Source organism: Lissotriton vulgaris, chromosome 5 (assembly GCF_964263255.1).
Source record: "Lissotriton vulgaris chromosome 5, aLisVul1.2, whole genome shotgun sequence".
Classification (NCBI taxonomy): Eukaryota; Metazoa; Chordata; class Amphibia; order Caudata; family Salamandridae; genus Lissotriton; species Lissotriton vulgaris.
The window spans coordinates 350,570,476-350,584,503 of NC_141693.1; the positions used below are offsets into that span (position 1 = coordinate 350,570,476).

The 14,028-nt window shown below is 48.4% G+C and overlaps 1 protein-coding gene across 1 annotated transcript in view; it reads right to left on the reverse strand.

The window, feature by feature from the left end:
• The window catches only part of SLC25A34 (solute carrier family 25 member 34), a 103,951-nt gene that overhangs the window by 70,097 nt on the left and 19,826 nt on the right, over positions 1–14,028 (reverse strand). The window contains exon 3 of the mRNA XM_086921616.1: positions 6,589–6,741. Within this exon, the coding sequence (XP_086777742.1) occupies positions 6,589–6,741 (153 nt within the window). The remainder of the gene's footprint in view (positions 1–6,588; positions 6,742–14,028) is intronic.

A 14,028-nucleotide genomic window follows, 5' to 3' on the forward strand; every position in this document is an offset into this window, starting at 1 on the left:
AGAGAGAGAGAGAGTGAGAGAGAGACCGCTTTGCTCATTGCCTCTCCACCTTACCTTTTCACAGATTTCCTGCAGTACTGATGGGGCGGTTTATTTTTAGCTCAGGTGACACGTGTAAGACTGTTTTCCAGAAGCTTGATCCAAAATTTTACTGGCCTTGTGTACGGGCCAACCCCAGCGGCCCTGCCTGAGCCACCCTGTTTCAAAGGGCACTGTGCAGACTCAGCACAGAGGGAAAGAGAGAGAGAAGAGAGGAGGAAAGAAAGAGAGCACGAGAGAGGAGGGAAACACTGTGTGTGTATGTGGGAGTGAGAGAGGTTGAGGGAGCAAGGAGGAGAGAAAGAAAGCACGAGAGAGAAGGGGAAATGTGTGTGTGAGAGAGGGGGAATCAGGAGAGAAAGAGAGCACAAGAGAGAAGAGAAACACTGTCCGTGTGCGTGTGTGTGAGAGAGAGCGAGGGAGAGAGGGAGTGAGTTTTAGAGAAAGATTATGAAATAGGAGAAATACTGTGTGTGAGAGAGCGAGAGGGAAATAGTGGGAGAGCGAGAGGGAGATAGAAAGAGAGGCAGGGAGAAAGAGAGAGAGACGGAGTGAGGAGGAAAGAGAGCATCAGAGGAGAGAAACACTGTGTGTGTGAGAGTGAGAGAGAGAAAGGGAGGGAGAAAGAGAGAGAGGGAGAAAAAGAGAGACGGAGTGAGAAGGAAAGAGAGCATCAGAGAGGAGAGAAATACTGTGTGTGTGAGTGCGAGGGAGAGAGAGAAACAGGCCCGGCTCCAGGAATTTTTGTTTGGGTGGGCCAAGGGCGCATTTGGGTGGGCCACTGCGGGCTCAATGTGTCGCTTCTGGAGGTAGCCTACAAATAGAAAAAACTGTACTCCTGCGTGTGATAGAAGGGGATAAAGGGAGATTCAGGGCCCTCCATTATTACCAAATCTCTTTCTAATCGTTAACACTCTCAAAAAGTGTTTTGATCCCCATGTAAGGTCCTTTTGATGGGCAGAGGAGGTTTCTGAGGTGGGAGTATCAGGCAAGTAACACTACTCAGCCTGCCTCGTTGCCAGCCTTCAGAGAGAATCTCTCTTCATTAATACCTCCATCTGACCCCAGACTCTGCAGTACACTCTCTTCCAGGCCTGATCATCAATTTTCTACAATCTCTCTACCGTGCACCTTAACTCACAGCTAACCTTGGTCCCCAGCCCCATATCAGGCACCACCTGGTTTCATTCTCCATAATCCAACTAAAAAGATTTGTAAAATCACCTTCAAACTGAAAACCCTGAATATAAGAGTAAATATAATTAGCACACACTTTAAAATATGTTACACAGTGGCCCTAATAACCCAACTGCTAATTAAATAAGCAAAAACATTACAGGGTCTATTATAGCGCCGGGGCAAAAGTATTTATTGGTGTCCCACCACTGACCTCTTACTCGATAGACACCTTTACTACCACCCTCCAACAGTGCACTTCATCTCTCCTTAGCCCCTTTCTGTCATGACCTCCTCATCAGACTCCCTCCCTACCTGCCACCCACCAGTGTCCCTCATCACTCCAAAGCCCCTCCCCATGACCACCTCCTCAGACTCCCACACTAATACCCTCCACCAGTGCCCCTCATCGCTCCATAACCCCTCCCCCATTGACCTCCTCCTGAGTCCCTCACTGCCACCCTCCACCAGTGTCCCTCATCGCTCCAAAGCACCTCCCCCATGACCTCATCAGATTTCCTCATTGCCACCCTCCTCCCAGACTCCCCCACTACCACCCTCCACCAGTGCCCCTCATCTCTCCGTAGCTCCTCCCCATGACCTCCCCCTCCTCGGATTCCCTCATTTCAATCCTCCAACACTGGCCTTCATCTCTCCGTAGCCTCTTCCCCTCATGACCTCCTCCTCAGACTCCCTCCCTACCACCCTCCACCAGTGCCCCTCAGCGCTCCATAGCCCCTCCCCATTACCTCCTCCTCAGACTCCCTCCCTACCACCCTTCACCAGTGCCCCTCATCACTCCAAAGCCCCTCTGCCTCATGACCTCCTCCTCAGACTCCCTCCCTACCACCCTCCACCAGTGCCCATCACTCCAAAGCAACCCCCCTCATGACCGCCTCCTCAGACTCCCCCACTACCACCCTCCACCAGTGCCCCTCATGACCTCCTCCCAGACTCCCCCACTACCACCCTCCACCAGTGCCCCTCATCTCTCCATAGCTCCTCCCCATGACCTCCCCCTCCTCGGATTCCCTCTTTGCTATCCTCCAACACTGGCCTTCATCTCTCCGTAGCCTCTTCCCCTCATGACCTCCTCCTCAGACTCCCTCCCTACCACCCTCCACCAGTGCCCCTCAGCGCTCCATAGCCCCTCTCCATTACCTCCTCCTCAGACTCCCTCCCTACCACCCTTCACCAGTGCCCCTCATCACTCCAAAGCCCCTCTGCCTCATGACCTGCTCCTCAGACTCCCTACCTACCACCCTCCACCAGTGCCCATCACTCCAAAGCAACCCCCTCATGACCTGCTCCTCAGACTCCCTCCCTACCACCCTTCACCAGTGCCCCTCATCACTCCAAAGCCCCTCTGCCTCATGACCTGCTCCTCAGACTCCCTCCCTACCACTCTCCAACAGTGCCCCTCATGCCCTCCTCCTCAGACTCCCTCCCTACCACCCTCCACCAGTGCTCATCCCTATAAAGCAACTCCCTCATGACCGCCTCCTCAGAGTCCCTCCCTACCACCCTCCACCAGTGCCCATCATCACTCCAAGCAACTCCCCCTTATGATCTCCTCCTCAGACTCCCTTCCTACCCCTCGACCAGTGCCCCTCAGCACTCCAAAGCAACTCCCCCTTATGACCTCCTCCTCAGAATCCCTTCCTACCACCCTCCACCAGTGCCTCTCATCACTCCAAAGCCCCTCCCCCATGACCTCCTCTTCAGACTCCCTCACAAACAACCTCCACCAGTGCCTTCCATCTCTCCGCATCTCCACCCCTCATGATGCCCCCTCGGATTCCCTCATTGCCACCCTCCAACAGAGCCCATCATCACTCCATAGCCCCTCTCTCATATGCATTTTATTTCTTGTATAGCGCTACTCGTAGTGTAGGGTATCACAGTACTGTACATCACACACACATTATGCAGACACAATGATTCATAAAAGTATCCAAATCAGCCTATAGGGAATGTCACATAAGCTAATGAAGATTACCAGGTGTAGGAATCACATCTCATCCATGCTGCTGGGCAATATGTATTAAGAGGGTTGGGTCTGGAGAACCACAAACACAGGATTTAAAGCATACCCCAGTGGTTGGCTGTACTGATTAGAAATTATATCTGCCCAAACTCTGTATTGCAACATTAGAATAATGAAATACTGGGAAAATTCGAACTAACTGCAATACAAAAAAAAAAATCTAATTATACCATTCTGGTTTGTATACACGTCTTTGATCACACTGTCCTATGTATCAAAGGATCTCTGTGACAAAGGCAGTAACCCACTGAGCTATCCACGTTAACTACAGTTCTATTGCATTTAAATACTACAAACCAAAAAAAAGAACGCTCTCCAGCAAGATCAACAATCCCCAAGGTTATCTGGACATTTAGTTGTCGTGCATCCTTGCAGAACCACTCATGAATGATACCAACGATTTAAACACACGATGTAAATGAAATATACAAGGCGTTCTAAGTATGTCTTTCTCACGGATTTAAAAAACACAATAGTGACACATTCTCTTACCTGCTCCTTACGAATTCTGTCACAGCCAGATCAGTTAAACAAAAAGCTCAAGGGGTCAGGAAGGTCAGGAAAACGAAACGGCAAAACAAACTCCTCTTTACCAGCAGAAAATAATTAATTATCCACAAATCCAGTTCCAACGAAAGGCTTTGTCCCCTTCGCAGTGCCCCTAATGTACCTGCACGAGTGGGCGGGGACACAGCCCACCTGCCTAATAGGAGATGCGTGATTGGGGGTGCGAGCCCAGGCACAATCACGCAACTCCTAAAGAAAGATAACGTTCGAAGAACGTTTTAACTTGCAGTGGCCATATTCTGCTGGCCTTGCTGACGTCACTGCCAGGGCCAAGGGTTATGTTTGGGTGGGCCAGGCCAAAGTTTGGGTGGGCCCGGCCCACCCGGCCCACCCGCTAGAACCGGGCCTGGAGAGAAAGAGAGGGAGGGAGAAAGAGAGAGAGAGAGACGGAGTGAGGAGTGAGGAGGAAAGAGAGCATGAGAGAGGAGAGAAACTGTGTGTGTGTGAGAGGGAGAGAGAGAGGGGAGAGAGTGAGTGAGGAGGGAAGAAAGAGCATGAGAGAGGAGAAACACTGTGTGTGTGTGTGAGAGAAAGAGAGGGGGAAAGTGAGGGAGGAGGAGAGAAAGAGCATGAGAGAAGAGAAACTGTGTGAGAGATAGAGAGAGGGGGAGAGAGGGAGTGAGGAGGAAAGAAAGAGAGCATGAGAGAGGAGAAACAGGAGAAACACTGTGTGTGTGGGAGAGAGAAAGGGAGGTAGAAAGAGAGGGAGGGTGAAAGAGAGAGAGAGAGAGAGAGAGACGGAGTGGGGAGGAAAGAGAGCATCAGAGAGGAGAGAAACATTTGTGTGAGAGCGAGAGGGAGGGAGAACGAGAGAAAGAGAGGGGGATAAAGAGAGACGGATTGAGGAGGAAAAAGAGCATGAGAGAGGAGAGAAACACTGTGTGTGTGGGGGGAGGGGGAGAGTGAGTGAGGAGGAGAGAAAGAGCATGAGAGAGGAGAAACTGTGTGTGGGTGTGTGAGAGAGAGAGAGGGGGGGAGAGAGGGTGTGAGGAGTAAAGAAAGAGAGCATGAGAGAGGAAGAGGAGAAACACTGTGTGTGAGAGAGAGGAGGAGAGTAAGTGAGGAAGGGAGAAAGAGAGCATGAGAGAGGGGAAACACTGTGTGTGTGAGAGCGGGAGAGGGGGAGAGCATGAGGAGAGAAAGAGCAGAGAGAGGAGGGAGAGAGAGAAAGAGAGAGAGATGGAGTCGGGAGGAAAGAGAGAATGAGTGAGGAGAGAAACTGTGTGTGTGTAGGAGGGAGAGAGTGAGTGAGGAGGAGAGAAAGAGAGCATGAGAGGAGAAACACTGTGTGTGTGTGAGAGCGAGAGGGGGAGAGAGTGAGGAGAAGAGAAAGAGCAGAGGGGAGGGAAACTGTGTGTGTGTGTGAGAGAGAGAGGGAGGGAGAGAGATAAGGAGACAGAGGGAGGGATGGAGAGAGAGAGAGAGAGCGAGAGAGAGGTTTAGTGTCCACCTCCACCTCTTAGTGCATGTCTCAGTGTGTCAAACGACATCATTGTCTCAGGGAGCCAGTGTGCATATCTGACCGTGTCAGTGAGCCGGCCCTAGCGTGACAGCGGGTACGTCTGAGCACGCCCATCAACGTCTTCAGTTCCTCCAGTCTTTTAAGTGCCCCGAGGGCATCAATGTACCCGTGTTCACGTGCCCATGCACTCGTCTATCGTGCCTGTCTGCATGTGTGAGTGCCCCAGTGAGCGTCAGGGTAAAGTCCTGAGAGATTAGAGTGAAAGACTGAGTGTTCCAGTGTGGATGAGAGTGTTGGTGCGCATATTACGGTGTGTCATTGTGCCGGTTTGGCTGTATGAATGTCCTTTTCTGAGAGGGCCATTACAGCGTCCTGCATCTTTTGTGTCCACACCTGTCAGCATGGGCGTCCGTAGAAATTTTTCCAAGGGGGGGCAACATTCTAACTTCGTCGTCACTCGCCTTCCGGGGGGGGGCAAAATTGTAACTTCCTCACTCGCCTTCAGGGCACTTTTAATGCAGACGGCCCATTGTCATTCTTTATGTGGTGATCAGCAGCAGACAGAATGACAATGGGCCTGTCCAAAGTCTGCTCGAGGTAGGGGAGGGGCTGCTGCATCCACTAGATTTCGAAGAGAAGTGCAAGCAGCCCCAAGTGAGAGAACATTTAATTAAACTCCTGGGGCTTCTCGCAGGGGAACAGCCTGCTGTAATCATGAACATTAAGGATAAAAGGAATGGGACCGGCGATCCTGGGGGGGGCAAGCGCACCCCCTTGCCCTCCCCTGCAGACGCCCATGCCTGTCAGTGTACGCCTAAGAGGTCGGCGCGTGTAGGACGTGAACTTTGGTGATGTCTACCCCGGAAGTGCCTACCCCCGCCCCATGTCATCGCTCAGTGTCCACGGTGAAGTGTAAAAGCGAGCTTGGCTAAGTGTGTTTTTCTGTGTGAGTTTTAGTATTCATGCTGGAGTTGCCTTGTAAGTCCAAGTGGTACAGTAGGCTTGTCAGTGTGCGTGAGTGTGTCTGTCACACTGAATTAGATTTCCCACACGTCCGGATTCAGGCAGGAGTGACCGCAACCCTAGTGAACGTGCAGTCACTTGATCGTGGGGTAAATACTGCTTCTCACCTGCCCCCGAGCCATGGATGTACCAATCTCCAAAACCCTGGGGGACCAGTCACCATAGTCAAATATACCTCTGGACTGAATCCAGGGACTATTTAACTGACATCGCTTCCTACCCCTGATGACCCCTTGCCAAAAGAAGAAGGAAACTAATTTGACCTTCTACTCACCTTCTGTTTTGTGACCCACTCCTTTGCTGTGCTGAATGTCCCCAGCTGGAATGCTGACCCCACCATGACCCGCGGGACAGCGCCGTTCACGCCCCTCCACAGGCCCGTGATGCCCTGCTTCCGGTAGATGCTTTCAAAGGCGCTGGACACACTCTGAGAGAGACAGGAGACACAAGACGAGACACTTTCAGAATTTTGTGAGCTATGGAGGGCACATGCCACACAGACACGTGGCCAACACGCCACCCCTGTCATTAAGATCTTAAACCAAGGAGATTTTTAATATACGTAGGGTCAGATGTAGGTAAATACTATTTACCTATTCTTAAATACCGAAGTTTACGGATTCAGTATTTAAGAATAGGTAAATAGTATGTAGGTAATTTTTCGGTAAATTTTACCGAATCTGTAAAAATCGGTATTTACCGAATCTGTATTTATCGATTCAGTAATTGCCATTCATTCCTATGGGCCTGGAGGCATATAGGAATGAATGGCAATTACCGAATCAGTAAATACTGATTCGGTAAAAGGGGAAAAACATTGAAGGGTGGCAGGGTGTGACTTTGACACCCTGTTGCACTCCTCAATTGTGTATGGGTGCACATGTTGCAGACATACATGCCCTAAGGGCATGTATGTCTGCAACATGGTACTGAAGCAATTTGCATAAAATAGCTTCTTTTTTTTCTTCGTTATTTACCACCAACTTGTAGTTGGTGGTAAATAACGAATCCTAACATGGGATAAGCACTCATTTAAGTGCTCCCTACATTAGGAATTCGGTAATTTACTGAATCGGTATTTAAGAAATCGGTAATTTACCGATTCCTTAAATTACTGATTCAGTAAATTACCGAATCCTCAAATTCGGCCCCTACATCAGAAAAGCCTATTACCGGTCGGTAACGGCAGAAATTCATTAATTTCGGCCGTTACCGACCGGTAATAGCCTTCCTACATCTGGCCCTAAGTACTGGTATATCTTCAGGGCACAAGTCCTAAAAAAAAGAAGTGGAGGACTAATCAAGTTAAGCAGTATGCAAGTGACATGGCGCGTGAAATTGGGTGGCATTACGGGAAGTATCATCACAACTCACAGAAAGTGACATCACAAGAAGTGACATGAGATCTTCAGACCGTACACATATGTTTAGCAGGTCTATCATGAGTACATTTAAGCGCATTGCAATATTTAGCAAATGAGATTTTGTGTTGGGCAATGCCAAAAAAGTGACACAACCCTGACAAAAAATCTGGGCCTCAACTTTATACATTTATTTTTAAAACCCTGTCACAAACAAATTGGCAACAAGGATAAACATGGCAGTAAATCTGTTCTACTTAATTGGTTGCAAAGTCTGCATTTTAAATTATCTTATGGGGTTAAGGCACCTGCTGGAGAGATCTTTGTGTGCCAACTACATCTCAGGGAATAATAATAATGGTAAGATAACTCTAGAGGTGAGCATATTTGCTAGAGAGATCTTTGTTTTATCTAGTTCCACTTTTGAATCAAAGTAGCATATAGGGTTAATATGTCTCCAGCATAGCACATTATGTAACAAGCAGATGACAGATTTTTATTTTATGTAAATGGGTTTCTTTTAACACGGAGATCATTTTGTTACTTGCAGTCCATAAATTGCAGTCCTTCTAATATAGCACAGTGAGCTATGAAGGGCATGTGGCCCCTCACCTTGTAACGCTCACTGTCTTATAAAACACATCCTGTACATTGATTTACGCATATATGATTTATTGTCAATGTATACTGTGTACATGTGATTTAATTGGCTCTGACTGCATTGGGATGAGTAGCGCTATAGCGCTATAAAAGAAAAAAAACAAAATAGTGGTATTTAAATTGTTATTTGTGTAAATACTGGGACAGACCAACACATCTGACATTCTTACAGTGCATGCATATCTCTTATATACAGGGACTGAAAGATGTCAAAAGCTGCCTCTCCTAAGTGCATGTGAAGTGATAAGCTGTGTGCAATTGTTTCCCCTCTATTGCATTTAGGTGTGAGGCTCCCAATAGCATCCAGCTGGGATACTCTAATAAAAGGAGGCCTGATGGCACCTTCTCTTAGGATTTTGTTCTGGGCCAAGCTGGAACCTGATAAGCCCCCCCCACCCCCCGTTGCAGCACGTGGAGGGAGTTCCATGGGGCGGAAAGGCGGGGCGGGGGAGGGGCAGGGTGGGGGGGTAGTAAACACCGGAATATGGATGATTGGAGGTAAGTAAACAATTAAATAAATAAAACGAATTTCGTAGGGTGCACAACGAAATTCGTTTTATTTATTTGTTTATTTATTTATTGATTTGCGCCCCACGGAACTCCCTTCACGGGCCGCAACTGCCCCTCCACATCTCCCCGCCGCCTGCACCTTACTGCTCGTAACGAAATCAGACAACATGCAGGCACTGCTGAATGTGGGCCGGTGTCTGAAAATTACACCGGGACAAGTGTATATTTCTGTGACACCCACCCTCTTGGCAGGGTAGATAACGCCCACCCTGTGAAAAGAGTGGGTAGACTTCCTCTACCTGCATGTGCCCTTGACTTGTGCCCTGTATATCTTTATGCTTTTCTGACATATTTCCATTATGTAAGGCCTCAACTTTAAACATAGCAGACAATCACGTCTCAAGATTAGGTGGGGAAGGCAGGTAGAAGGAGACAGTGGGCAGTCTAGAGTAACGAAGATGAAGGAGAGCTAGTTGTTTTCTGTACGTTTCCATGTATTTATGAAGGAAAGACGTGTGATTTGCATGCATAGGGCTATTGGTGGGAAACTTATCATTGTAGGCCAGGATCCGCAGAAGGATAAAGTTGGGTTTGGATTTGTTATATTTTAAGATTTGGGAATTTCGAGTTGAAAGATAATGGTGCTGTTCAGATTTTTGGAGTCCTCAACTATTTTTTAATTTTTCTGCAAGGTGTTCAGTGGAAAGAATGCAATTTAGGTCTGACCGTAGCCAAGACCATTTGATTTTAGTAAATGATGTGTATAAAATTAGTTCTTGGGCTTCCAGACAGCGATTTTCATCTAATGGCCTGTTGTTGTGTCATTCACATTCTTTTCCGTCCTCTGCAGCATACAGCATGAGACAGTGGGTCAGCCCACTACAGCCACTGGTTAAGTTCACAGCGAGTGATGACATTCTTCCCTTTCACAAACAGCTCATACGCACACAAAGTAGTTCCCTTGAGTGTCAGAGACTTCCTCTGGCAATGTGTGCTTTTTGAGACCAAAATATTTCGCTTTTAGACAATTTTATTTTTTATTTTTAGATTAATATGGGCCTGACAGCTTTGCCAACGATAAAGTTTTGCAAAAACCATGACACATCAAAACAAGCATTGTGGGCTGGTGGCCACCCTCCAACCCTATTGGATTTGTCAATGCTTGTTTGTAATCATAGTTAAGGACATGCTTTACAGAAGGACATTAATTAACTTGAGTAGTTATTGCTGTGCCACAAATTATGTAAACCCAACGCCTCAGTGTAGAGAATCTGAAAGGCCCTAATGTCTGAAGCAGTTACATCTGTGAAAGACAGGCGTGTTAAGGGTGCTATGAAACTGACCCCCCCCCCTTCCCCAGTATGTTAGGGAGACAGGATATGCACTGGGCACTGACCACACAGCCCCACATTTAGGCATATTATCAGTATTTGGTCATATTTGGTGGCAGAATTTCCACCATCTGACCCAGGTACTGGCTGATTTTCAGTCTGAGGTTTCTCCCACAAAGCATCTTCTTTCATGGTGGATTCAGCCGCTTGGTAGAGAAACCTTTGCCACGCCGGGGAACGCTCTACATTGTATGGGTTTTCCACAGCTGACTTGGCAGACATATGTCACAATGGGGGTCTGGAATTAAAAAGCTAAAACTCTTACTCAGCGCCTTCTTAAGAATCCCATGCATGGACACCAATATACCTGAATTCTTACATCAAAGATCACACAGGGCCTCTCAAAACAGGGCAGGGTCTTGTGACCTTCTATAAATGTTGGAATAGTACTAACAAGCATCGGCAAAGCCAATAGGTCTTGCCTTTGGAACCTATTGGCTTTGTCAAAGGGTTTTAGCTATGCTGTGCAGCATGGCTAAGTAATAAAAAAAAGCCTATCACGTCATTTTGTTGGTGTGCAAGCACCTACAAAATGACACTACAGCTTTTTTTTATGTATTTGGTGACCCAACTCGGATTGGCAAATAATAAAAAATTTGCAAAGGTGTTTTTTTTGTGGGGGGGGTTGTTAGAAAGTGGGTAGGGGAAGTAACACAGGCGGGCCACAGAAGCAGCATGCGGGCAAAGAAGTTGGGTGAGAAACAAGACGAAAAGGGGGCGGAAGCAACACAGGGAGCTGGTGGGCGCTGAAGCAATGCCGGAGTCTAGACGCAACATGGAGGGAGCAGGGGCCTCATTTATGAAAAGTGACGCATCGCTGCGTAAAAACAGCGATGCGTCACTTTTCACTGCGCACTCCTTGCGACACCAATGATGCGTCATATTTAATGTATGACGCATCATGTCGCAAGGACTTACAGATACGTCAGTATTTCTGATGCATCTGTAAGCGCAAAAGTGACGCATTGCTGGAGTGTGTCACAAAAGTGACGCAACTCCAGCAATGCGTCCTTTCACATGGGGAAAGCCCCATGTCAAAGGGCTTGCGTCAGTCTTACGCCTGCTGTGAGGCAGGCGCAAGATTTTGACGCAACAGCATCCTAAAAGTGACGCAGTGAAATCTCATAGATTTCACTGCGTCACTATTACGAGGCTTTTTTGCGGGGGAACGCCCCCTCTGCATACATTATATCTGACGCAGGTATAATGTGGCGCAGGGGTTTAAAAAGTGACGCATCTACCTAGATGCGTCACTTTTTAAATATGGTGCAACAAGGCGCATTTTGTACGCCGCTGGTGCGTCACAAAAAGTGACGCACCGGCGGCGCAAAACTGACGCAAGGCCTCATAAATAAGGGCCCAGGTGCGGGTAAGCAAAATAGAGGGCAAGGGGAAGGAAACGTGAGAAAGAAAGAGAGAGCACCAAGGAGTGCTGAGGGTGAAGGAGAAAAGCAAACGAGTGAGAGTATTTGGTGCTGGGCGGTAGTAGAAGAACAAGGGTGAGAAAACAAGGAGGGCGGGGTGAAGCCCATGAGGGCTAGTGAAGTAGTGTGGCTCACTGGTTAGAGGCGGCAGACCCGAGAGCAGAGGACGGCCCGGGACCAGGGTTCGATTCCCGGCACGGCAGGTTTCTGGACCAGGGTCAGCGGACTCGATAATTCCATCGCCTCGGTGCCCACTCTGATCAGCGATCACACTCGGCAACTCTGGGCATTAGCTTGCCTCATCTTCACTAACGGCCCCACCAGACCGCCGGGGATGCCTGGTCTCACCCTGGAGATACCCCTTAAGGGACCATCTCTCAGGGAAGCCAGGAAGGGTTTCGCAGTGGTCGAAGCGCCTTGGGACCCTACGGGTAAGTAGTGCGCTATAGAAATGCCTATACATCAATTACATCACAGAAGGGGCAGGAAAGAAGTACTTGGACGAGAGAGAAAAGTGCGTAGAGGGAAAGAGAAGCACAGTAGGGAGACAGCTGGAAGGCAAATGTACACACATTGGGTGCTTAAATGAAACGCAAAAGTAGCACCGGAAAAAAAGAGTATTGTAAGGACACATTGATGTACCATGCTCCAGGGGAGGGGCAAACACAAGCAGAAGCAATCAATCAATCAATCATGGACATTTGTATAGCACGCTACTCACCCGGTAGGGTCTCAAGGCGCTGGGGGGGGGGGGGGGGGTCTGCTACTGCTCGCAGAGCCAGGTCTTGAGGAGCTTCCTGAATGAAAGGTGATCCTGGGTCAGTCGAAGGTGGATGGGGAGGTAGTTCCATGTCTTGGCCGCCAGGTAGGAGAAGGAACTTCCCCCGGCGGTGGCTTTGCGGATGCGTGTTACGGCGGCGAGGGCGAGGCTGGTCGATAGTAGCTGGCGGGTGGGTGCGTAGAAGGTCAGGCGGTTGTTGAGGTACTTGGGGCCCAGGTCGTAGAGGGCCTTGTGTGCGTGGGTGAGGAGCCTGAACGTGATGCTCTTGCTGACGGGGAGCCAGTGCAGGTCTCTCAGGTGGCCGGAGATGTGGCTGTGTCGGGGGACGTCCAGGACGAGTCGTGCGGAGGCCTTCTGGATGCGCTGGAGTCTTTTCTGAAGTTTGGCTGTGGTTCCGGCGTAGAGGGTGTTTCCGTAGTCCTGTCGGCTGGTGACGAGTGCCTGGGTAACCGTTTTCCTGGTTTCGGTGGGGATCCATTGGAAGATCTTACGGAGCATGCGCAGGGTGTTGAAGCATGATGATACGGCGTAGAAGAAGAATGAAAGCCCACTCGCTAATGAATAAGAAGCAAGCAAATAAGAGTGACAATGAAGTCAAACAATAGTAAGCAATGGACGGTTTCTAAGCCTACTGTAAGCTAACAATATGACTCCCAACAGACCGCGCATGCGGAAAATGAGTTCTAACATTTTGTGCACCTGCTTTTAGCGCTATATCAATTTAGAGTTCTGCAATTATTGTGCCTGCTCTTTGTATTCAGCGGTGACAACAGGTATGTGCCGGTGTTAACACCAAGCACGCAATGTTGGAATAAATTACAATGATGTGCGCCAATCAGCGTTTCACCAACCACCCTGGGGCTTTCCCTTGCATAGCACAGGGGGAGGTGGATATCCAGTCAATGCTATCCAAAAAGATCATGCACAGCCCCACTAGGTTCCCCAGCAAATCACAGAGAAACTTTGAGGGTTCCGTGGGCATGAGAAGGGAGCCCAGATTCTATCATCACCACTCCCTGTTGTACCGAGTTAACACTTAACATAACTTTCCTTGGCCTCTACAAGCGCCCTGCAGTAAGCGAGGCTACTACTTCTGGGTCTAAATAAGGAATAGTTCCCTAGTGCACTAAAAATTGTGCATAAATCCTAAACATTTCCTCAAAAATCAATCTCTTATTTCTCCAAATTCATTGAACAGGAATCTGATATGTATTCATTAGAGGTAATTTCCATTGTCTATGATGCCAATATTTACCCCTGAAGAAGCTATGCGGTCACAAAACACATGTTGGCTATGGCATGGTTAATTGAATACAGAACGACCAATTGGACTGGCTGTTGAAGAAGCCTCTTTTCCAGATTGTGGATACTTGTTTATATGGGCTCATACACACGCTGGTTGGATGTGAATGAGAAAGTGTAAAGTCTGAGTAGTGTTTTCAATACTAAATAAGTCATGTCTTAAGTTATGTTATGTTATGTGTATTTGTGAAGCACGCGTTCACCTCGGAGGGACCCATGCTCTGAGAAGTCGTGAGTCTAGCCTCGCAGAGGGAGGGCGGGAGTACTATTTGAAAAAAAAACAGG